Source organism: Schistocerca americana, chromosome 5 (assembly GCF_021461395.2).
Source record: "Schistocerca americana isolate TAMUIC-IGC-003095 chromosome 5, iqSchAmer2.1, whole genome shotgun sequence".
Lineage (NCBI taxonomy): Eukaryota > Metazoa > Arthropoda > Insecta > Orthoptera > Acrididae > Schistocerca > Schistocerca americana.
The window spans coordinates 529,574,114-529,596,496 of NC_060123.1; the positions used below are offsets into that span (position 1 = coordinate 529,574,114).

Genomic DNA, 22,383 nt, shown 5'->3' on the forward strand with positions numbered 1-22,383 from the left:
GGCAACTAAGAAGACAACATGGGTGAGGCCAGGTAGTGGGATTGGTGAAAGACAGGCCTGAAGCAATCTGAGAGAAGAACCACAGGGAGCTTATGAACACTAGAGTCCGAAAAAAGTTGGAATGGAATATGACCATTATCTCATATTAAATGCCAACACCTCGCAAATAGAAAAAAAAAAAAAAGAAAACAATGAACACACAGAATTAACAAAAAGCTTTTGAACAGACACAAGGATGAATGTACAAGGAATCTTACAGTTAAAATGTATGGCAAAAAAGTGAGGGACATCATAAAAGTGGAATCAGAATGGCAGGCCCCATGTAATAAGAGAAGGAAACATGAGTGGTGGAAGGATGAGTGTCAAGAAGCTGCTGAGTCTAGAAGAAAAGTGTGGAGGGTCTGGAAAAAAAAACGAAGAACGAAAAAGATTTAAATATATGAGCCAGTGAGAAGAAAACTGCTAAAATAATAAAAAAAAAATACTGAGAGAAACATGTAGAATAAAAAGTTGAAAGAAGCAGATGATGCATTAAATAAAAACAAGAGCCTTAAGTTTTAAAAGTTGCCTCCCACCCCACCAATAGGAATATTTTATAAAGGGGGGGCGTACCTACCAGAACGGAAAGAGGAAGTGCTCTCATAAGGTCAACTCACAAGCAAGGTATAGGTGCTGATCCTAGGAGAAGGGGACAGTATCGTGATAAAAGGAGATCGTGCTAAAAGGAGATAAAGAATGGTATAAAGGGCTATAAAGTGAGGGAGCCCATTGTGAAGGAGTATGATGATGAACTAAAAATAGATGAGAAATGGCAAGGTACTCCAACAATCAGCTGACTATTGGAACACCTACAGAAAAGCTAATGCTGCAGTGCAACAAGGAAAACAACAGAGGTCGTACACCCATCAGAACGATAGTGGCAGAAGTAATGAAAGCTATCAAGAACAATAAATTGCAGCTCATGGTGGCATTTGCACTGAGGAAATTAAGTAAGTTCATCTGGCAACAGAAGACAATACATACAGAATAATAGCAGACATCCGGATAGCAAAAGACTGGTAAGAAGCCATCATTATTCCAGTGTGTAAGAATGCATCTCACTACTTAACTTTGGGTACAAAATAATCTGTAAAGTATTGTTTAGTAGGGTGCAAGAGCAGCTCGAGCCAAGTATTGGAGGCTATCAGACTGGTTTTCATAAAGGGAGGAACTGTGCCACACAGATTTTTGGTCTCAAAATGATATTTGAACACTGTCACAGGAATGGTAAAACCACTGTAATGATGTTCATGGACTTTACAGAGCCTATTATTCTGCACAGATATATGTTATTGAATTTTGGCTTTGTTACGTGGGAATGAAGAAGATGCAAAAATGGCACTAAAAAAATCTTGCTGTAGTTGCAGCAATAACCAATCCCAAGACAGCATACATCAAGACAAATGTTCTGAATCCAGAGACCAACTGGAAAGTTGAAGCTCAGATGGTGGAGAATGTGAACAGCTTCCATTACGTAGGTGAGTTATAGACCAACAAGAGGATAATAGACAGGTCTCAAATGCTGCAGAAAGTATTATATGCTGGAAAGACAACCTATGGAAAGAATAATATGCCCAGAAACACCAAACTGAGACATTATATGTAGACTCAATTTCAAGCTTGATATGGAAGAGAAGACAGAGATTTGATGTATGCATCAGTGCAGGATAGGTCCAGCTATAGGAATGCAGTGGAGGGTCATAGGTGGACTGATACCAGAGCCAACATTAAGATCACAGAAGCATAGAGAACCAGGAGAAGCAGGAGAATGGAGAGGTACTGGGAAGAAAGAAGACACACTGAACAAGTCACACGCAATCCTAAAGGGTTCAGCTGAACCAAATAGATAAATAAATAAACGCAATCTGTTCAGAAGTACACATTCCTGCAATCAAAATATGCTGCAGAAGAGCACCAAATAACCAATTGCTCCTCTCCACAGATTGTAGCATGTTTACATCTTCCTTGGTGTGCTGACATCATAACAAAAGCATGTCCCACTCTTCTAGTTTTGTCCGGTGTGTGAAGAGAGTTCCTGCAGACACACTATGAGCTTCAACTTGAATCAAGCATGCTCATTTGGGTTGCGGCCAGCAGGTAATACAGGCCATTCCATTCAGTTAATTTCTGCTACCTGGAGGAAGCGGTTCAAGAGGTGCCAATGCACCTATGCGTTGCTGAAATGTTGACTCTGGGACTGGGCAAAGGTCAGAGGACCCTATCCCGATACTGCACAGCCCAACAGTTACTCTTTATAGAAATGAGAGGGGTCCAACATCAGTACTTGATACCAGCCCAAAACATGACTGACCCACCTTCCTGCTGGACCTTAATATCAGTACAACTAAAATCACCAAGAATGTAAATACAAGCTACATTGTAAAATCTTCTACTCATTGGTGAAGAGAACCTGATGTTAATCAACCCATATTCTACATTCTCGGTGTGTTCTCTTGCCCACCCTTTTTGTGCACAATGGTGCTAAGGAATTTGTACTGTTGTTTGTTTTGGATGTCTAGAGGCCAAATTGATCATACAGCCACATTTGTGTCTGAGTTGACACAGGCCTTTCTAGTTGGAGACAAAGGCAGTGTAAAGTTCTGTTATATTCAGTGTGAAGTATCTGCGAACCATAATTTGTGATGAGTGTGAATGACCATTGTGCAGCAGATCTGTATTGTTTTGTGTCTCATGATAGTGATTAAATGTTTGTATGAAATCATTGTGATATACACCATTTCAGTTGCCAACTTCATGCTGGCAGCCCTTGCTGCCATAAATTGATAATAAGCACATACCTAAAGCCGTAAGGCATTTTGACAGACTAAACAGTATATACAAGCTGTGTTGTCTCATTCACAGTTGGAGATACACTGCACTGAGAATAGAGGTTTATTTGAATTTTTGAAAGGTCGAAAAACTGGATATTTAAACATGTTTTTGTGCCTGTCTCATTTGGTTGTATGTTGTATTTGTTGGTGAACAGATGCTCTTCTTCTTTCTGAAATAGTCTTTATATTTATCTCTGACTGCCATTGTGGACTGAGAATGAAGTTTTTGTTTTCCAGCAGTTAAAATTTTAATTAAATTTAAATTTTCTTTCCTAATGTAAATAGAATTTTAAATATTACAAATTATTTCACACCTTTGAATGTTAAAACAGGACAAACTGCACTGGTTTAGAGGCATGGGTAGTACCTTTAATATATCATGTATAACTCATACAGAAGAACTGCAGCTGTGGGAAATTGATGGTGCTTCTCCTTTCGCACACTTTACGAGAGAAGATATTGCAGGTATTTTGAAGGTGTGTATTAACCCATCCTTTCCACTATTCTCTCTCTCTCTCTCTCTCTCTCTCTCTCTCTCTCTCTCTCTGTTTTTGTGTGTGTGTGTGTGTGTGTGTGTGTGTGTGTGTGTGTTTTACTGATGTTGTGGTGAGTGTACTGCTGTGTGCTTAACTAATGGATTGATTTAGTGATAATATATCATTCTGTCTCCTATAAACATAGTTCTACAATGGTATAAAGTTTAGTAGAATTTATGGATAAATGTCAACATTGCTGAAATTCACAAAAATCAAAGTAATGTCCCTAATTCCAGTTCACATTATCATTGCATACACTGCGTTCTCTTATTTTATCTGAAGATCTACCTTTCTACTGGAAGCCTTCACACTTACCCAGAATTATAATGAAGTCACAATTCGAGTGTCTTGTGGCTCCCCTCTTTGTCACATAGAACACTAGATTGATGGTGTGTGTGTGTGTGTGTGTGTGTGTGTGTGTGTGTGCGCGTGCGTGCGTGCGTGCGTGCAGTTGAGATGGAGGATGGTGGTGGTGTTCATGGCAGTGTGTGCACACTCTTGTGTATGGATGAAGCTTTTGTTGTCTATCTTGTATCCATCCTATTTTGCAGTGAGTTTTCCATGTAGTGTATTATATATTCATGTATTTTATTGTTTTTGCTTATTATAACATGGTGTCATCTTGTACCTTTTTTTTCTTCAAATGACAAAATTTCATCATTAAAAAAGCATGTTATATCATTTACTTTTTGCCGTAGTTACTTTTCTAATGAGTAAACTTAAAACAGTGAAGTAAAATTTGAGATGAAAGATCAGTATTGCAAAAGCATTTGTGTTAGTTGTCAGAAAATCTATATAACTATTTCTCAATGCTTGATCAAATTCATGCTTACGTCTTCATGTCTTGTAAGTAACAGAGTGGTTGAACAGAGATGGTTTTGGCTATTGTGTTGTATTTATGAAGACTTCCCTGTTGTAATAGGTAGTCATTGACAAAGTTTACATGAGAAATAAACAATGACTTAGGTTGCTGGAATTATGAAGTGTAGCAAGGGATTGGAAAAAGATGTAGGTCATTTCCATACCCAAGAAGGGTCATAAGAGAGATAAACATACATAAAGACTTATGCTGCTAAAGGCAGTTTGCAGTAGAATAGTCGGCTACATTCTATGTTTTATTATGACCTCTTCTGAGACAGCAAATATACTCCTTAGAAATAGCCAAGTTACCCCTGGAGGAGTAGATAGAAAGGAAAAGGAAGACGAAGGATGTTAGAACCAAAGAGAAAGACAATAGACCCCAAAGACTGATACCCCTCCCACCCTCCACCCCAGAATTCTCGCCCTGCTAAGGAGCCGGGGGATGTTCTCCGGCAAACCCTATGGAACAGATTTCGCCGGTTTCACCCACACAGGCCCTGAAATATGAACCTAATACCTTAATATTGGTGCCAAGTGGGGAGTGTGGCAACACGACACAGTAATCACCTTTACTTGTGTAACTTCAACAGTCAAATTAAACCAATTTGACTCATCTTGTATCTAGGCTTCTGATTCTTTCACTGAATAGCACACTTATTGCTATTTGACACTAAGCATCTAATAAAGTAGTACATCTAAAATTGTGCAGCATACACAACTAATGAACCATACTGCTTCTACAGATAATGAATAGCTTAATAGTTTACGTGAAACATGTTCATGGAATTATGCTCCATTCAAATACCTCTTCCTGTTCAAATACTTCTCACAGTAACAATAAAAACCACAATAAGCTCTGATACATCTACTCATATCCAACCTACTGTGACACAGGCTATGCTCAGGACCTAAATCTCCATTCATATAGTCATTACAGTTTAAGTACCTTTCAGAGCTAGGTTTCCATGAATGGTATACTTTGGTACACTCCCATGGACATGTGAATGTCTGCTCAAAATCTACTTACTTAGTTTTAGTTAAGCCTCCCAAATTTTCTGTACTTCACTCTCTGTTCTATCTGTTTTTACATTAGAATGAGATGTATCTACAGACAATTCCCCCCCTGCGGGTTCGGGGGTTAGAATAGGCCCGCGGTATTCCTGCCTGTCGTAAGAGGCGACTAAAAGGAGTCTCAAACGTTTCGGCCTTATGTGATGGTCCCCTCTCGGGTTTGACCTCCATCTATCTAAATTATTCCGAAGAGCGAGCCAATTGGGGAAGGGCACCTTACATGGTGCACTGTATCCTTCGTGCAATTAGACCTATAGCCGTCTTTCTCGTCGTTGCAATGGTGTCCCGCTCGTTTTCGATCACTTGGGCGATTACCACGATGCACTCTGCAGTGTTTCTTTTAACTGTGACGACGACCTTGGCCATTTTTGCACCTAAGATCCAGCACGGTAGCCAGTCCGTTGTGGTGGGGTCGCCATGTACCCTCTTGGTTGTAGCCCCCTGACAACACAGGGATCGCTCTACTGATGCCTGCGCCGTTCACTCCCCACGTATGCCAAGGAGTAGATGCCCATCTCCCTGGGGCATCAGGACTCCCGGCAATGGCCATCCTGCCAGGTGGCCTTTGCTGTGGCTGGGTGGCGCCCGTGGGGAGGGCCCTTGGTCGGAGTAGGTGGCATCAGGGCGGATGACCCGCAATGAAGCGTGGTACATCATCTGTCGCTGGCGGCCAGCCGTCAGCAGTCTCTAAGCGTTCGAGAGCCCATTTTAAAGGTAACGTTTATGACCCCAAATCGTTCCCCTCCCTCGCCACACCATGGGAGGAACGACAGGCATTGCGTGACACTGAGACGTATTCGCCCAGATATCTTGTCTGTACCAGAGCTGATGGGGAATCTTTTCTATCCGTGAAGCCTCAGTTCTTTGTAGAGCATTTAGAGGACAAGTTTGGGGAGGTGGAGGGCTTGTCCAAGATGCGGTCCGGATCGGTGTTGATCAAAACGGCATCCTCCGCCCAGTCGCGGGCCTTGCTCGCTTGTACTAAGCTGGGGGATGTCTCTGTCACTATCACGCCCCATAAGAGTCTGAACATGGTCCAGGGCATTATCTTTCACAGGGATCTGCTTTTACAGTCCGACGACGAGCTGCGCGCCAACTTGGAGCGCCGAGGTGTCCATTTCGTCCGGCGCGTCCACCGGGGTCCGAGGGATCGTCAAGTTGCCACCGGTGCCTTCATCTTGGCCTTCGAGGGTGACACGTTACCTGAGAAGGTCAAGGTGATGGTGTACCGTTGTGATGTCAAGCCGTATATCCCTCCCCCGATGCGGTGCTTCAAGTGTTGGAAGTTCGGACACATGTCTTCACGCTGTGCGTCCGACCTCGTCTGTCGCGATTGCGGTCGACCTTCCCATCCTGATCATCCCTGTGCGCCGCCTCCAATCTGTGTGAACTGTGGTGCGCACCATCCGCCTTGCTCGCCAGACTGTCCGATTCTGCAGCAGGAGCGGAAGATCATCGAAATAAAGACTCTCGACCGCCTGACGTACACTGAGGCGAGGCGGAAATATGATCGGCTTCATCCGGTGCGCATGACAACTTCTTATGCCGCAACTGTCACTCCTTCTAAAATTCCCTCCGCTCAATCCAGCTCTCAGAGTCGAAGTCTCACACCTGCCCCCTTGATGGTGGGGGGCACTAAACCTCCTGTTGCTCCTGCTCCATCTACTTCAGGAGCAACACCCCCCCAACCATCAGGGACATCAGTCCCCCCTTCCAAGCCGGAGAAGCGTAAGACTTCTTCGGCTACTCTCGTAAGGAAGGGGTCCCTTGGGGACCTCCCTTCCCAAGTTCCGTCCGGTACAAAGGCCGACAGCCGCAAGTGGCTTAAACAACCGCCGGTCCCTGGTCGTAGGGACACACGGTCGTCGTCTGTCCCTGACACCGACCCAGTTGCGCCCTCCCAGCCTGCGCCACCAAAGGCACAGCGCGAGAAGCAGCACAAGAAGAAACTCCCCAAGGCCACCGACATTGCGGTGGCACCCATTCCACCGCTTCCTACAAGCTCTGCGTCTGAGGATGAGGTGGAGATCCTGGCGTCCGCTGAGGACCTGGATCTCGCCAGTCCCTCGGATGCAGTACATGGCTGTTGTCCAGGTGGTGACTCCGTAGCAGCAGGGGCCCCAGAGGCGTAATCTGCCTCCCCAGTCCCTTCACGCCTTTTCCATCCATGGCTAATAACATCCTCCAGTGGAACTGCAGCGGTTTCTTCCACCATCTAGCTGAGCTCCGCCACCTTATCAGCCGTCATCCTTTCCTTTGCATTGCTCTGCAGGAAACTTGGTTTCCAGCAATGCGAACCCCCGCCCTCTGTGGCTATCGGGGTTATTTTAAGAACCGGGCAGCTTATGCAAGGGTGTCTGGTGGCGTCTGCATATATGTCCTGAACTCTCTTCACAGCGAGTTTGTGCCTCTACAAACAGCTTTAGAGGCTGTCGCTGTTCGGGTGTGGACGCCCCAGGCCATTACCGTCTGCAGTATTTACCTTCCACCTGATGGTACTGTCGCGCAGCATGTCCTGGCTGCTCTGATAGCACAACTGCCGCCACCTTTTTTGCTGCTGGGCGATTTCAATGCCCACAACCCTCTATGGGGTGGGACTGTCTCCGATGATCGTGGTCGGGCCGTGGAGCATGTGTTGGCTCAGCTCGACCTTAGCCTCTTAAACACCGGTGCTCCCACGCATTTCAGTGTGGCCCATGGCTCGTTCTCGGCCATCGATCTCTCTATTTGCAGCCCTGGACTTGTCCCATCCCTCCACTGGAGGGTGCATCCTGACCTGTGTGGTAGTGACCATTTTCCCATCTATTTGTCACTGCCACAGTGTCATTCTTCTGGGCGCTTGCCCCGCTGGGCTCTCCACAGGGCTGACTGGCCAGCTTTTACTTCCGCTGTAACCATTGCGTCTCCCCCACAGGGTGACATTGACGAGGTGGTCCGTGTTTTAACCGCGTCCATCATTTCAGCGGCCGAGGCTACCATCCCCCGTTCCTCTGGCCTCCCTCGGCGGAAGGCTGTCCCCTGGTGGTCGCCGGAGATTGCTGAGGCTATTCGCGACCGTAGGCGGGCTCTCCAGCGTCATAGGCGGCACCCGTCTCTGGAGACCCTCATCGCCTTTAAGAGGCTCCGTGCCTTCGCCCGTCGTCTTATTGCACGGCGTAAGCAGGAGTGCTGGGAGAGGTACGTCTCTTCCCTGGGCTCCCGTGTCTCGTCCTCGCACGTGTGGTCCCGGATCCGGCGGATTTATGGCTCCCAGACCCCTGTGGGTGTCCCTGGGCTCTCTTTGGACGGCGCTGTCTGCACGGACGCTGCCGCCATTGCTGAACGGCTAGCCGCGCACTTTGCTCAGAGCTCTGCGACTGCTTCCTATCCCCCCGCCTTTCGCTCTCTAAAGGAGCGAGCCGAGCGGACGCCGTTCTCATTCCACACGCGTCATTATGAAACTTACAATGCTCCTTTCAGCGAGAGGGAACTCCTCGCTGCCCTCGCCGATTGCCCTGATACTGCACCAGGACCGGACTGCATCCACGCGCAGATGCTGAAGCATCTCTCCAGGGCCTGCCAGAGACACATCCTCACCATCTTTAACCACATTTGGAGCGAGGGCGTGTTCCCGTCGCAATGGCGAGAGGGTCTTATTGTCCCCATCGTGAAGCCCGGTGCGGACCCACTGGCGGTGGACAGCTATCGTCCCATTACCCTCACCAACGTTTTGTGCAAATTGCTCGAACGTATGGTGGGGCGGCGTTTGTGTTGGGTCCTTGAGTCGCGCAGTCTCCTCGCTCCATCTCAGGGTGGCTTCCGTCGGGGCCGGTCTGCAGTGGACAATTTGGTGCGGCTGGAATCTGCTGTTCGTACGGCTTTTGCCCGACGTCAGCACCTTGTTGCTGTATTTTTCGATCTGCGGAAGGCGTATGACACCACATGGAGGCATCACATCCTCGCCACGTTGCATGGGTGGGGTCTTCGTGGTCGGCTCCCGGCTTTTCTTCAAAGCTTTTTATTGCGCCGCTCTTTCCGGGTGCAAGTCGGTGCCACCTCTAGTTCCTCTTATATACAGGAAAATGGGGTCCCGCAGGGCTCGGTGTTGAGCGTCTCGTTATTTCTAGTGGCCATTAATGGTCTGGCTGCAGCAGTGGGGTCGTCGGTGTCTCCTTCTTTGTATGCCGACGACTTCTGCATCTCATTTAGCTCCACGACTACGGGAGTCGCCGAACGCAGGTTGCAAGTCGCCGTTCGCAAGGCAGCATCATGGGCTCTGGCTCATGGTTTTCAGTTCTCTGCTGCCAAGACTCGGGTTATGCACTTCTGCAGGCGTCGGACGGTCCACCCTCATCCTGACCTTTACCTCGGCGGCCACCTGCTTGAAGTGGTGGACACTTGCCGCTTCTTGGGACTCGTGTTTGATGCCCGGCTCACATGGGTTCCTCATGTTATTCAGCTGAAGCAAAAATGCTGGCGGCACCTCAACGCCCTCCGCTGCCTTAGCCACACGTCTTGGGGTGCAGATCGCTGCACGCTACTGCAATTGTACAGAGCTCTTGTGCAGTCCCGGCTTGATTATGGGAGCCTGGCCTATGGGTCTGCGTCCCCCTCAGCGTTGAAGTTGTTAGACCCCATACATCACTGTGGGGTTTGGCTTGCTACTGGCGCTTTTCGCACCAGCCCCGTGGATAGTCTACTGGTGGAGGCCGGGGTTCCCCCGCTGCGGATTCGCCGCCATCGTCTGCTCGCCGACTATGCTGTCCACGTACATTGCTCGCCAGGCCATCCCAATCGTCGCCTGCTTTTCCCTGCCTTGGTCCACCACCTGCCCGAACGGCGACCTCGGTCTGGGCTTTCCGTAGCTGTCCGTGTCCAGTCCCTGCTGTCAGAACTGGGGTCATTCCCTCTTCTGCCTCCCTTCCGGGTCCGTACACCTACGCCTCCCTGGTGTTTGTCCCGGCCGTCCGTCCGTCTGGATTTGGCACAGGGACCTAAGGACTCGGTTCCGCCTGTGGCCCTCCGTCGCCGTTTTCTTGCGCTCCTCGACTCATTTCCGGGCTGTGAGCCTGTCTACACTGATGGTTCCCTGGTTGATGGTCGCACTGCCTACGCTTTTGCTCACGCTGCCCATGTTGAGCAACGCTCCTTGCCGGCTGGCTGCAGTATTTTTACTGCAGAGCTGGTGGCCATCTTGCGAGCTCTTGAGCATATGCGTTCCTGCTCAGATGCGTCCGTCGTCATCTGCAGTGACTCCCTGAGCAGCCTTCAGGCCATCGACCGCTGCTATCCCTCCTCTCCTCTGGTGTCCTCCATTCAGGAGGCTGTTTCCGACATTGCCCGTTCTGGTCGTTCGGTGGTCTTGGTTTGGACGCCCGGTCATGTTGGCATCCCTGGGAACGAACGTGTAGACAGGCTGGCCAAAGGGGCGATCGACGCCCCGGCTTTGGAGATCGGCCTTACGGCTCGCGACCAGCAGCTGGTGTTGCGCCGTAAGCTGATTGGGATGTGGGCTGCTGAGTGGCGTGGCATGACAGCCCCGAATAAACTGCGGGCTGTCAAGGAGACGACCGATGTGTGGCGTTCCTCCCTGCGGGCTTCTCGTAGGGACTCGGTCGTCCTGTGTCGGCTGCGCATCGGCCATACATACCTGACGCACGGCCATCTGTTGCGTCAGGAGGATCCCCCCTTGTGTCGGTGTGGGTCCCGGCTGACGGTCGGCCACATTTTGCTGGAGTGTCCTCGACTGCGCACACTCCGGCAATCTTTTAATCTCCCGGGCACTTTGGCTTTGGTTTTATCCGACGATGCCTCCATGGCTGATACCGTTTTAAATTTTATCCGTGGTAGTCCGTTTTATGGTTCGATTTAGGGAGGTCCTGCGCCTTTCCCTTTCTGTGTCTATTGTCCTTGTGTCTGTTGCTGTTCTGGTGTGCCGTGAGATGGTTGACTCTTTCCCATTTTTGATCTCGTGGTCAGTCAAGCAGTCTCCGGCCATCTTCCTTTCTTCTGTTTCTTTCTGTCTGGTGTTCCTCTGTCCTGTTCTTGTCTGTAGTGTTTGTTGCTGAATTTGTGTGCTTTTAGCGCCTGGGGGGACGTCTCCTCCCCCTTTGGTTTTTATCTGCTTCGTAGATTTTCGGCTCGCCTGATTTTGGAATGGGGGACTGATGACCTTCGCTGTTTAGTCCCCCTTAAACATCCAACAACCACCACCACAGACAATTCAATGTTTTCTTGCACTTTTTTATTGGCTAGGTCAATGACGCTTCTCCAAAGTAGCAAGTGCAGAGCTTGAAATAGTGGCTACACCTAAATCTTTCTTTTGTTCCAGCACTCTCATCCTCACTTGTGTGCCTGAGCTTTGATCATTTATTGTGTCAAATCCCTGCTCAGTTAAATCTTTTAATTGTGTAAAGTCCTTGTTCACATCATAAAATTACACATTATCTTCCTTTTGAACTAAATCACACTGTTTCAATATTTATGAATTTAGATCCTGTGGTAAGGTGGAAAGTTTCACCTATAATTGCAATATATCAGTTCTGATTTCTTCCTTTTCCTTATGTGACTCAGGTACACTTTTCTAGTGTGATGTTTGTTTATTTTAGTGTCAAGTTTGTTGTTTTTATTTCATTTTTTAATTCGGTTTTAGTACTCTGTTATGTGGCAGTTAGGTCTTTGATATCATTAGGCAGTTGCTCACTAAATATCTTGAATCGGAGAGTAATAGCTGTAGTTAGTTTTCTCATGACCACAGGCGTACAGTGTATACAATAACAAATGTTTAATTAGTCTCAGCCTAATATTGCAACAAAGCTATCTACACCGCTAGAGCACGGACATAAACTGGTTGCAAAATCACATGCAATTTACGTCATGACATAAACACTAACACAAAAAAAGCTTTTGGAAACTAATCAATGTGGATTATATACAGCTCACTAGCATTTTGGCATGCCTAGATGATGATGATAAGCTGGATCATTGTGTAGGTCGTGCCGCGTCGCTGAAAATGACTGAACCATATATACTGCTGCCACAATATGTTGATGTGCCGCAGCTGCGATCCACAACTGCTGTTGTTGACTGTTCATGGGATTATTGCAGTCGAACCCACTGTAGTCATAATTGGAATCTTCCGGCTTGTGGACTAGTTAATTTCTTCTGCACCATAATTGTAGATGAAGGATTTCATAATTGTTCATCGACTACCAAAACCTCTTCAAAATTCTTGATTCACAGTGCTAGCAATTGATTTATGCACTGCAGTGTAATTTTTGACATTGATCTTCATTATATGGACAACAGATATCAAATCCCACAAATGTATCGATTTTCTTTAAATTTTCAGATTCTGTTTACTACTTGTTCTTCCTAAATTTCATTTACATGCAGCTGTATTTGTTCTGGGTTGTTGTCCATGGTCGCCACACATGATGTTCCGAAGGAAGAAATATTGAGTGTAACGTCCCGTCAGCATCTATGTCATTAGAGGTGAAGCACAAGTTCGGATTGTATCAAGGATAGAGAAGGAAATCATCCACGCCCTTTCAAAGGAACCATCGTTCCAATGGCCATAAGTGATTTAGGGAAATCACGGAAAAGTTAAATCTGGATGACTGGATGCAGATTTGAACTATCTTCCTCCTGAATGCAAATCCAATGTACTAACCACTGCACTACCTCACCCAGTTACCGTGCTATCAAGTGTTGAAGTAACACTTGAGTAGGTGCTAAGACCTTGTGTTATTCAATCTTGCTCATCTTATTATTTCTGCTGAGTTGTCAGCCTCTTCTGATTGAACTTCTGGAAGTTAAGACTACAGATCCAACATCCAACTCTTAAAATTAAGGTGAGGCTTCTTATTGACAATGTCTTGCATATTGTACTCATGTTTATAATAACTGCACATTAGAAATCTGTTACATTATTCTGAACACTGCAAAAACATTAATAAGTTCAAAAACATTCTGTCTTGTTAAACAGATTTCAGTTGAGAGTATCCATATAACTCACAATATCATATGCGAGTACAGAACTAACTAATGTGCTCTGGGCAGCCTCTTAACTGTCCATCCACTTGCACTGGTGGGCATTCAACTTTGGCAGAGCCTGATAGCGTATCCCCCCTTTCCCTGAAACAGGTGTGTACGAGTGGAAACGCCATGGACAGTGCTGTGGGGGGCCAGAAGGGAGATACGGGCGAAGACCCTTTCCCTCCAACTGCAGAAAGGAAAGGTGTTTGGTGGCATTCATCTGGACATCACTGGCATGGAGCTAGCAGGGAATTCCATCGATCCACATGGGAGTGGAAGGGATTGCCACTGCAATAGTGGGGAGTTGTAGGCTCATTTGCTGTTTAAAAGTCCACAGGAGATGTTCTACTTCACCAAGATATGGACTGGAGTGGAGAGCTACAAATATGTTTTTTGCCATTGACTTCACAGAAATCTTTGTAGGCAGATGCCATGACTTGTTGCCCATTATCGAAGACCAATGTGTGAGACAACCCTCTGATGGCCTAAACTTTGGAAAAAGTGGTGAAGGTGGCATCAGTCGAGGTGGATGCCATGCGTACAACATGTGGGTACTTCAAGTAAGCATCCCAAAAATGGGTCTGCAAAATCGAGATGCATTTGCTCCCTGGAGAGACAGGTCATAGGCCAGGAGACAAATGATTGTGCGGGTGCTGCCTGGTGCAAGCACTTGCCATGCAACCACGGACCATTCTTTTGATGTCAATGTTGATTCCCAGCCAGGACATATGTCGGCAAACTAACATCACCATATGGGACATCCCCCAATGTCCCTGGTGCAACATGTTCAGCACCCATTGGTGCAATTCTAGTAAGATGACCACCAGATGCCCATCCATCTCAGTGGCTAAAAGCATGACATCATCGACAACTGAGGGTCAGTGAGGAATGTGTTTCCAGAAGCTGATGTAGTGTGCCCTTACAGAAAGTGGGATAATTTAGCCAGCCATGTGTTACGTATTAGAGGATATGCCGCAACGTGGGCACCTCATGCATGGTGGCAGTAACACAAGGGGCTGTCCAATGTATGTTGCCACTCAGTATCGAGCTGGTAGAAGAGGACCTCCTGTTGGTTGAAATCACGGTGTGGGCCAGTGGATATATTGGCATTGGAATGCTACGGAATGGCCTTATACCAGGTGGTACAATTGTTAGCACTCTGGAACAATGACCAATGCTGAAGGCATTGGGATGTCTGCTCCTGGAGGCTGCAGTGTGGCCTGAATAATGCCACCAATGATTTGTGATCTGCAGTTAGGGACAGTTGGGTCCGAAACAGCTATAAATGAATGTTTTTAATGACAAACACTACCACCAATGTCTTCGATGCATATGGATTAAATGTAAGGGGCAGATTCCTGCCTAGTTTTCAGTTGGCTGAAAGCCCAGTTGAGTGGTTCAGCAATGTGGGCTATGCAGACTACAAACGTGGAATAATAGTTGATCTTGCTGAGAACACCTGCAATTCAGGTAAGTTTGCCAGATGGGGTAAGGAGTCTATTGTGGCAACATTCCGATCAGTGGACCTGATACCCGTCTTGGTGATCCAGTGCTCAAATACTCCACTTCTGACTGAAAAAACCTGCACTTCTCCATAAGACAATGCAGGACAGAACCCTGCGGGGTCATGAAAAGGGTGCAGAAGTTTTGCAAATGATCCTTGTGGGAGGGTCCCATAACAGTGAGATCATTCAAGTAATTCATGCAAGCCAGAATATGTACTGTCATCTGTTTCAGAAACCTTTGGAAAAGTGCACTTACATGGTACAAAAGGTGTGTTAATGGCAGTAGTGTTCTGTAATTCCTCATCGCAGGGTAACAGGAGGTAAGCATCGGCAGGTTGATGGCTCAAATGGTTCAAATGGCTCTGAGCACTATGGGACTTAACATCTGAGGTCATCAACCTGTCAGGTTGATCTTGGAGGAGTATTCCCCTGCACTAAGTTTGGCGAGGAGGTCATTGAGCTGCGGCATAGCATAAGTTTTCATCTGCGATTGAGCATTGCCTTGAAATCTCCACACAATGTGAGAGAACCATTTTGCTTTCTGATGATGACTACTGGAGAGGCCTATGTACTAGATTTCACTGGCTCAGTAACCTCAGCAGCCTGGAGACAGTCTAGCTCCTACTTCGCAGCAGCACGTAAGTTAAGTGTAATTGTCAAGTTTGTTTGTGTGGCCATCCTCTGCAGCAAGCACAGAAAAAGTTCGGAATACAAAATTGTGCTGATGTGTCAGAAATACAAGTGTTAATGTGATCTTCAGACCAGATGAGAGGAAATGCAGACCACAGCAAACTCTCAGTAATTACTTATTTACATTAAAAAAATGGAAAGTGAAGCTCTTTGACAATCTAAAAATAACAAAACGGTATTATTATAGATACCACTGATGATGCCTTAGAGCAAGAAAAAGGTGAAACATGTCAGGTAAAAATAAATTATGTTGCTGCAAGAAAACACAGTTTTATTTACAAAACAAACCTAAGGTAATTGATCTGGAACAGTACAAATGAGGCGTAGCATCTGACTGAAGGGTGATGTGGCATGAAAGTCTGCGGCATGCCCTGAATCCGGCTGAAATATAGATGCAAATGCAGTGCAGAGATTGTCCAGTTCCTAGAAAGGGACTGCAGTTAATGTGACCTGACTTCATCATTAACAGAAAACACAAACAATGTAAAGACAATGAGGCTTCCAAAAATGTTGATAGCAGGTTGGTGATTGATGATAAATAATGTAATGAGTCGTGTAATGCTTTAAGTAATGTAATGAGGCATGTAATGCTTTTGTAGGCCACAATGATCACCATAGGCACCCAAACATTGCGAGTGTGGGGACAACTTGGGTGAGCCCAATTGTGTATGTGTCACCTGATTGATCAAAGAAATGCTGGCTACTGTGCCCATCTGGAAAAAAAATGTTCTGGTAAGAAATGTAAAGTGTGAAACAGTTTCCACAGGGAAGGGATGCCTGGACTGTGGTACGTGTATGGGATCCTAGTGTATGCGTGGGGTGGGATGGGAGCATGGGTCATGCAATGTCAGCATACTGAGCTTAGAAGCCTCTCTTTGCCACAGCATGTGCGGGTTCCCGAGTGATCTGGACTGTCTGCTCAGAAGTGAGTGGAAAAATGTTGTGGGCACGAAGGGAGTGACCCCCTGATCTTTGATGAGGGGCAACCAGAAGCTTGAATCCCAGACAGACATTGGACAATGAGAAAGCACAGTGGTGCTGCAACTTGGGTGTGGAGTGTGTGGTGGCATGTTAACTGCTGCAACCTGTGGTGTTGCCACAAGTCATTCTTTAGCAGCCTGTGCATTTGCGATGTGCAGGATGTCTTCCAACAATGGGTTGTCCAGTTTCTCTGCCACTGTGCATACCTCAGGTTTGGGTGCCAGCTGAGCCATAACATCTTGAATCAAGGTGTCCACATACAAAGCCTTGCAGCCTTCATTGGCTCAAGTGAAACTGAGACCTTGCAAGTCAGTGACCCAGAAGTGGTATGATTGTTCAGGCTGTTTATGGTATTGGTGGAACTTGATTCTGGGCACAACCACATGATATCTCTGTGAATAATAGTTGGTCAACGGAGCACATATCTCCTGTAAAGAGTGTACCAGGTGGTCAGATAGAGGCACCAATTTGTGGAGCAGGAAAAACATGTCTGGTGACACACAAGATAGAAATAATAATCACTGAAATGAACTATCCAAGTCTTGAAGTGCCGTGAAATGTCACTTAATTTGATGGAAATATGTGTCCTAGTCCTCCTTAGTGTCACTGAAAGGCAGAAATGACTGAGAATGAATGGGGGCTTTGACTGGGGAGGGTGCTGAGTCCTGGAGTAAAGTGGCTTCATGTGTTCAAAATTTGTCTGTCTGAAGTTGAAGTGACTTTTGTAGCAAGTCTATCTGAAACTGCTGCTGTTGCTCTAGCAGGTAAACCAGTTTAGTGCCCGTCCCAGTGAATAACTTTTCCTGGTTGCCAATGCTATATCCATGAATAGCCGGATATCAGCACACACATCAGCAGCCAGAAGACAAATGGTTGAAACCAGAAGGTGGGAGGCAGCCTGAAGAAGAGAACGCAACACCAAGTGGTAGTTGAGATAAACACAGCAGATGAGACACAGATTAGATCAAGCCCAAAGGAACCTGTGCAACAATAAGGTGTGAAGTGGAACTTTTGCCACAAAGATGCCAACATGCAGAGAGAGAGAGAGAGAGAGAGAGAGAGAGAGAGAGAAAGAGAGCAGATCACTACCAGAGAGAAAGATCAAGTGCCAATTGAGGTTGTTATTGAATAGTCTGTAGTACAGTGATGATAGTATCTGACAATATCTGATGCTAGTACAGAACTGACTGACTGTTCACTGGGTGGCCATGTTTATACCAGTTGCGAGGAACACTATTTTCTGGCATATTCATGTGGCGAGATGGGTGGCGTGCTTGTTATGTGAACACATCACTGGGGTGATACTGTGCCATCTAACCACCTCAAGGTCCATTTCCTCTGGTGAGCATTGAACTTCCGCAGAGCCCAACATCAGAAATACAATCACTAAGGAGTTTCAGCCCTTATTCTGGTGGTGATTATGGTTTATCTAGAAGAATATTAAAATCTTTTGCTGACTTGATAAGATTATCCATATGCTATCTTCGTAATCAATCACTTGGTTATATTTTCTGACAGACTTAAATAATGTGTAGTTACATCTATCTATGAAACTGGAGATAAACAAACCACCTGTAATTATGGGGCTACCAGTCTTTTACAAATGTTTGGGAAAATTTAATTGGGCAGAACCTCTCTTTGTCTGGCTTTTGTAAAGGATTCTCCACAGAGAAAGCGATAGGAGACCTTACAAATGAAGTCCTTCCAGAGCTAAACAAGAAAAATTACAATATTTTGTCAATCAGACATGCTGCCATCATCAGTCATGCTGGTATATGGACCTCCTGGGGGCAGGACGGCCGGGCACCCTTTTTGCTGTAGTAGGAGTGTAGCCTCTCCATCCATCATAGTCCCAGAATGCTGTGTTTGCTGATTGTCTTCATAGGTGGAGACAGTGTTGGTGCCCAAATCTTGCTGAGATTATAACCACAGTTTTGCTTGATAATATTGTTCCTGGTGCACATTTTGGTAGTCTCTCTAAAATCCTGGTACAATTGTATTCCATCGCATGAGTCTCGGACAAATAGTGTTTTGTGACCACTGACTTGTTGTGACACATTTGTAGTGTACTGTTGGTGTTCTCTACTGTGATCTTCGATGATGCACACTGTTTGTCCCTATATGACTGCCCACATTGGCACAGATAATGATAGACCGTGGCCTTCTGTAAAGTGAGGTCATCTTTGACAATTCCCAGCAATGCTCATGTTTTGTTGTTTGGGTAAAAGACAGTTTTACTCAGTGCTATGCACACACATAGGAAGTCCACAGGATGCAAACATCAAAATTCGAATGTCTCACTGGCAGACAATCACTGGAGGTCTGCTGCAAGACTGTCATCTATCTGACTGACATGTAGCTGAATGGCATAGGGATTTCAGTTTTGGAGAGGAGTGTTGACTTTGCTCCCACACCTAAGTTTACACTGGACCTGGACACTGTCAATGCAGTTGAACAGATTGCTATGAAACTACTGCCTGAAGCAGCTAAAGAAGTTTATTGTGGAACATGTCATGTTCAGATGAGAACCAAGCCTACCGAATCAAACATTACAAACAGAGAGAGGAAGGCCATTTGGGACCTGAGAGATTGCCCCAAGATTGTCATATTATATTCCAACAAAGGCAATGCTACTGTTGTTAACTCACAGAAGGATTACACTGAGAAGTGCAGGGCCTGCTAAATGATGACTCCAACAGGAAGGTCAATGCTGTCCCCACCAAAGGTGGAGAACAAGACCAGTGCACTTCTTGAGGTCTCGGAATTGCCAGAAGGGGTCATCAAGAAATTGTTACCACAAGAATCTGAGCCACCAAGACATTATGAACTTTTTAAGATCCATTATGCCCTATTATCAGTAACATCAGGACACCAACATATTTGCGGGCAAAATGCTAGAAAGATGTACTGTGCCCTTATGCAGGTAAATGCCTGCATCATGTCCACAATTCTGTAGATATTGTGAAACACCTCAACAATTTAAGGCTGAAGGACTCAGATATCCCGGTGAGCTTTGATGTTATTTCACTTTTCACCAGGGTGCCTCTGTGACAGTCATGTGGTTTCATTGGTCAAAAATTACAGGAAGACCACTGACCTTTTCAGGCAGGTCCTGACCACTAATTTTCTGTTTAATGGAGGATATTATGAACAAATGAAAGGAATTGCAGTGAGCACAGCCCACCTTCACCTATGGTTGGAAATTCTGCATATGGAGCGTTTTAAGGAGGAGGCCCTGAAGTCATCCAAATAGAAACCCACTTGCTTTTTTCTGTTATGTGGATGATACATTCATCATCTGGACCCATGGAAGGGACAAACTCAAGTCGTTCCTTGCACATCTAAACTCCATTCATCCCAATATCAAATTCAATAAGGAGACCAAGGCAGAAGGAAGATTACTATTCTATGATGTCATGGTCAAATAAGAGCTGATGGCATCCTGAGCCACATAGCGTATTAGAAGAGAATGAACAGTGACTTGTGCCTGCACTCATAGAGCTACAATAACTATTCATAGAGGAACTGGAACACCTCAGAACTGTACTCTGAAAAAACAGTAACTTGAAATGACAGATGAAGGGTGCTCTGCACCCATCAAACTACAGTACATCATGTGAAGATGGATGAAGACACAGAGAAAGAGGCACCCACTGTCTTGTCACTATACACTGGCATGCTATGAGGAAAAATTAGGTGCATACTGAGAAAGCACTGTGTAAGGAATGTCTTTTACCCAACCAATAAAACATGTGCATTATTGGGGAGCATCAAAGATGACCTCGGTTTACATAAGACTGGGGTAATCAGGTTCTGTGACAGTGTGGTAAGACATATACTGGACAAACACTGTGCACCATCGAAGATCGATATCAAGGACACCAGTAGCACACTTGACTAACATGTCATCAGTCACAGAGCACTGTTTGCCCAATACTCAATGCAATGGAATACAAACATACCAAGATTTCAGCATAAATTTCAAAATATTGGGACAGTGTCATTAGGAAAGCCATGAAAATATGTACCAGGAAAATCTCATAAACCAGGATTGTATGTGTAATCTCGGCAAGGCTTCGGAACCAGGACTGGGTTTAATGAAGAAGACACTCAGCAAACACAATGTTTTGATGGCAAGGATGGACAGGGTAACTACATCCTCGCCACAGCAATCAGGGCACCCTGCCTGATGCCGCTGCCCACAAATACCAACGAAATCGCCTTTGTGGTTGAACTGACCTGTGCCCTTGCATGCAGACTGCTCAGAGGATGGCTCATGGGGGGAGGGGATGTGAGTTGGCTGTGGGCCACCAGAAGGTCAGTATGTCAGTGCAACTCTTGATGGTGACAATGTCTGATTGGCAAAATATTGTGCCTATTGGACAGTATGAACTGGCAGTACACCAGTGGACTGTTCGATCAACAGATATTCTGGGAGAAACTGAAGAAAATTATCTTGTTTGGATATTTTTTGGCCTTGCCACAGCCTTAGATTGTTTGCACTATAAAATTCTACTTGGGGAAACTAGTGTTAGGACATTATTGGCATATCCCTTCAATGCATAAAGTCTTACTTTCGTAACAGAAAGCAGAGGCTTTCTTTGACAGGCTGTGTTACTGGCTTGATATTATATCTCAGAATAGGGGAACATAACATGTGAAGTCCCACAAGTATCAGTACTGGGCCAACTCTTGTCCGTACACTACATAAATGATATTCCAATGACTTTAAAGTGTGATTACAAAAATGTTATGTTTGCTGATGATACAAGCACACTAATAAAGGGTCCAGCTCAACTTTATCAACCACAGCTCAGATGATGATTGAACCATCCTCTGTGTGGTTCACAGCTAACAGTTTAACCATTTTACTCTCACAAAGACTCATATTACTGAACTTCAAACATGCAAAAATGACCAGTTACCACCAGAAGTAGACATTAATTATCGTACACTAAACAAAAAATTCTTTGGGGTCCAACTGGCTAGCAAGCAAATTAAAATGGAGTTGATACGTAGATAAACTAATCAAGGAGCTCACATTTTTTTTTGCCCGTAGAAGGCCTTAAGACTAGAGTGTTCACATACTTTGCATAATTTCTCTCCCTGTTGTCATATACAGTTGTCTTCTGTGGCATTGCACCTAAAGTAAATAAAGTGTTTATTCAGCTGAAGCGAGCAGTAAAAATATGATGTAAGCTAGGTAAATGAACAGCTTAAAGAAGCCCTTTGAAGGCTCTCGCAATTCGTGCATTTACTTCCCAATACATTTACTTCTTAACAGTTTTTGTTGCTGATAATAAAAAAAGTTTCAGGTGAATAGTGATCCACAGTCACAAGATCCAAAAATAATTTTCATTTAGACTTTGCATCCTTGCCAAGGGTTCAGTGTTGAGTTATGTACACGGGTACAAAAATATTAAACGAACTCTCGTCTCACGTAAAGCAAGACACTGGAAATCCCAACCAGTTGAAAATTAAAAGCATACTCGTGAGTCACTGATGCTACAAATTACCTCAATGTCACAATGAAACAAAATCAATTTTTTCAAGTATAAAGTAATTTGAATGGATAAAAAATCTACTCACCAAGTGGCCACAGAAGATTAGAGATTAGATTAGATTAGTTTTTCGTTCCATAGATCTGTGCTGAGGAGATCCTCGTGGCTGTGGAACATGTCAATTTTTATTTATTTATTTATTTTTTAAGCTGAAATAACAATAGTAATAGTATGAGTATATACAATACATCATTTGTTTCTATTAAAAAATTCGTCAGTGGAGTAGAAGGAGTTGGCCACTAGTAAGTCTTTCAGGCTCCTTTTAAACTGATCTTTATTTGGAACTAAATTT

At 45.3% G+C, this 22,383-nt stretch overlaps 1 protein-coding gene across 2 annotated transcripts in view; it reads left to right on the forward strand.

Moving 5' to 3' along the window:
* The window catches only part of LOC124616061 (WD repeat-containing protein 89), a 263,783-nt gene that overhangs the window by 117,195 nt on the left and 124,205 nt on the right, over positions 1 to 22,383 (forward strand). For both annotated transcript variants that reach the window (XM_047144296.1, XM_047144295.1), the window contains exon 8: positions 3,203 to 3,346. In XM_047144296.1, coding sequence (XP_047000252.1) covers positions 3,203 to 3,346 — 144 coding nt within the window. The remainder of the gene's footprint in view (positions 1 to 3,202; positions 3,347 to 22,383) is intronic.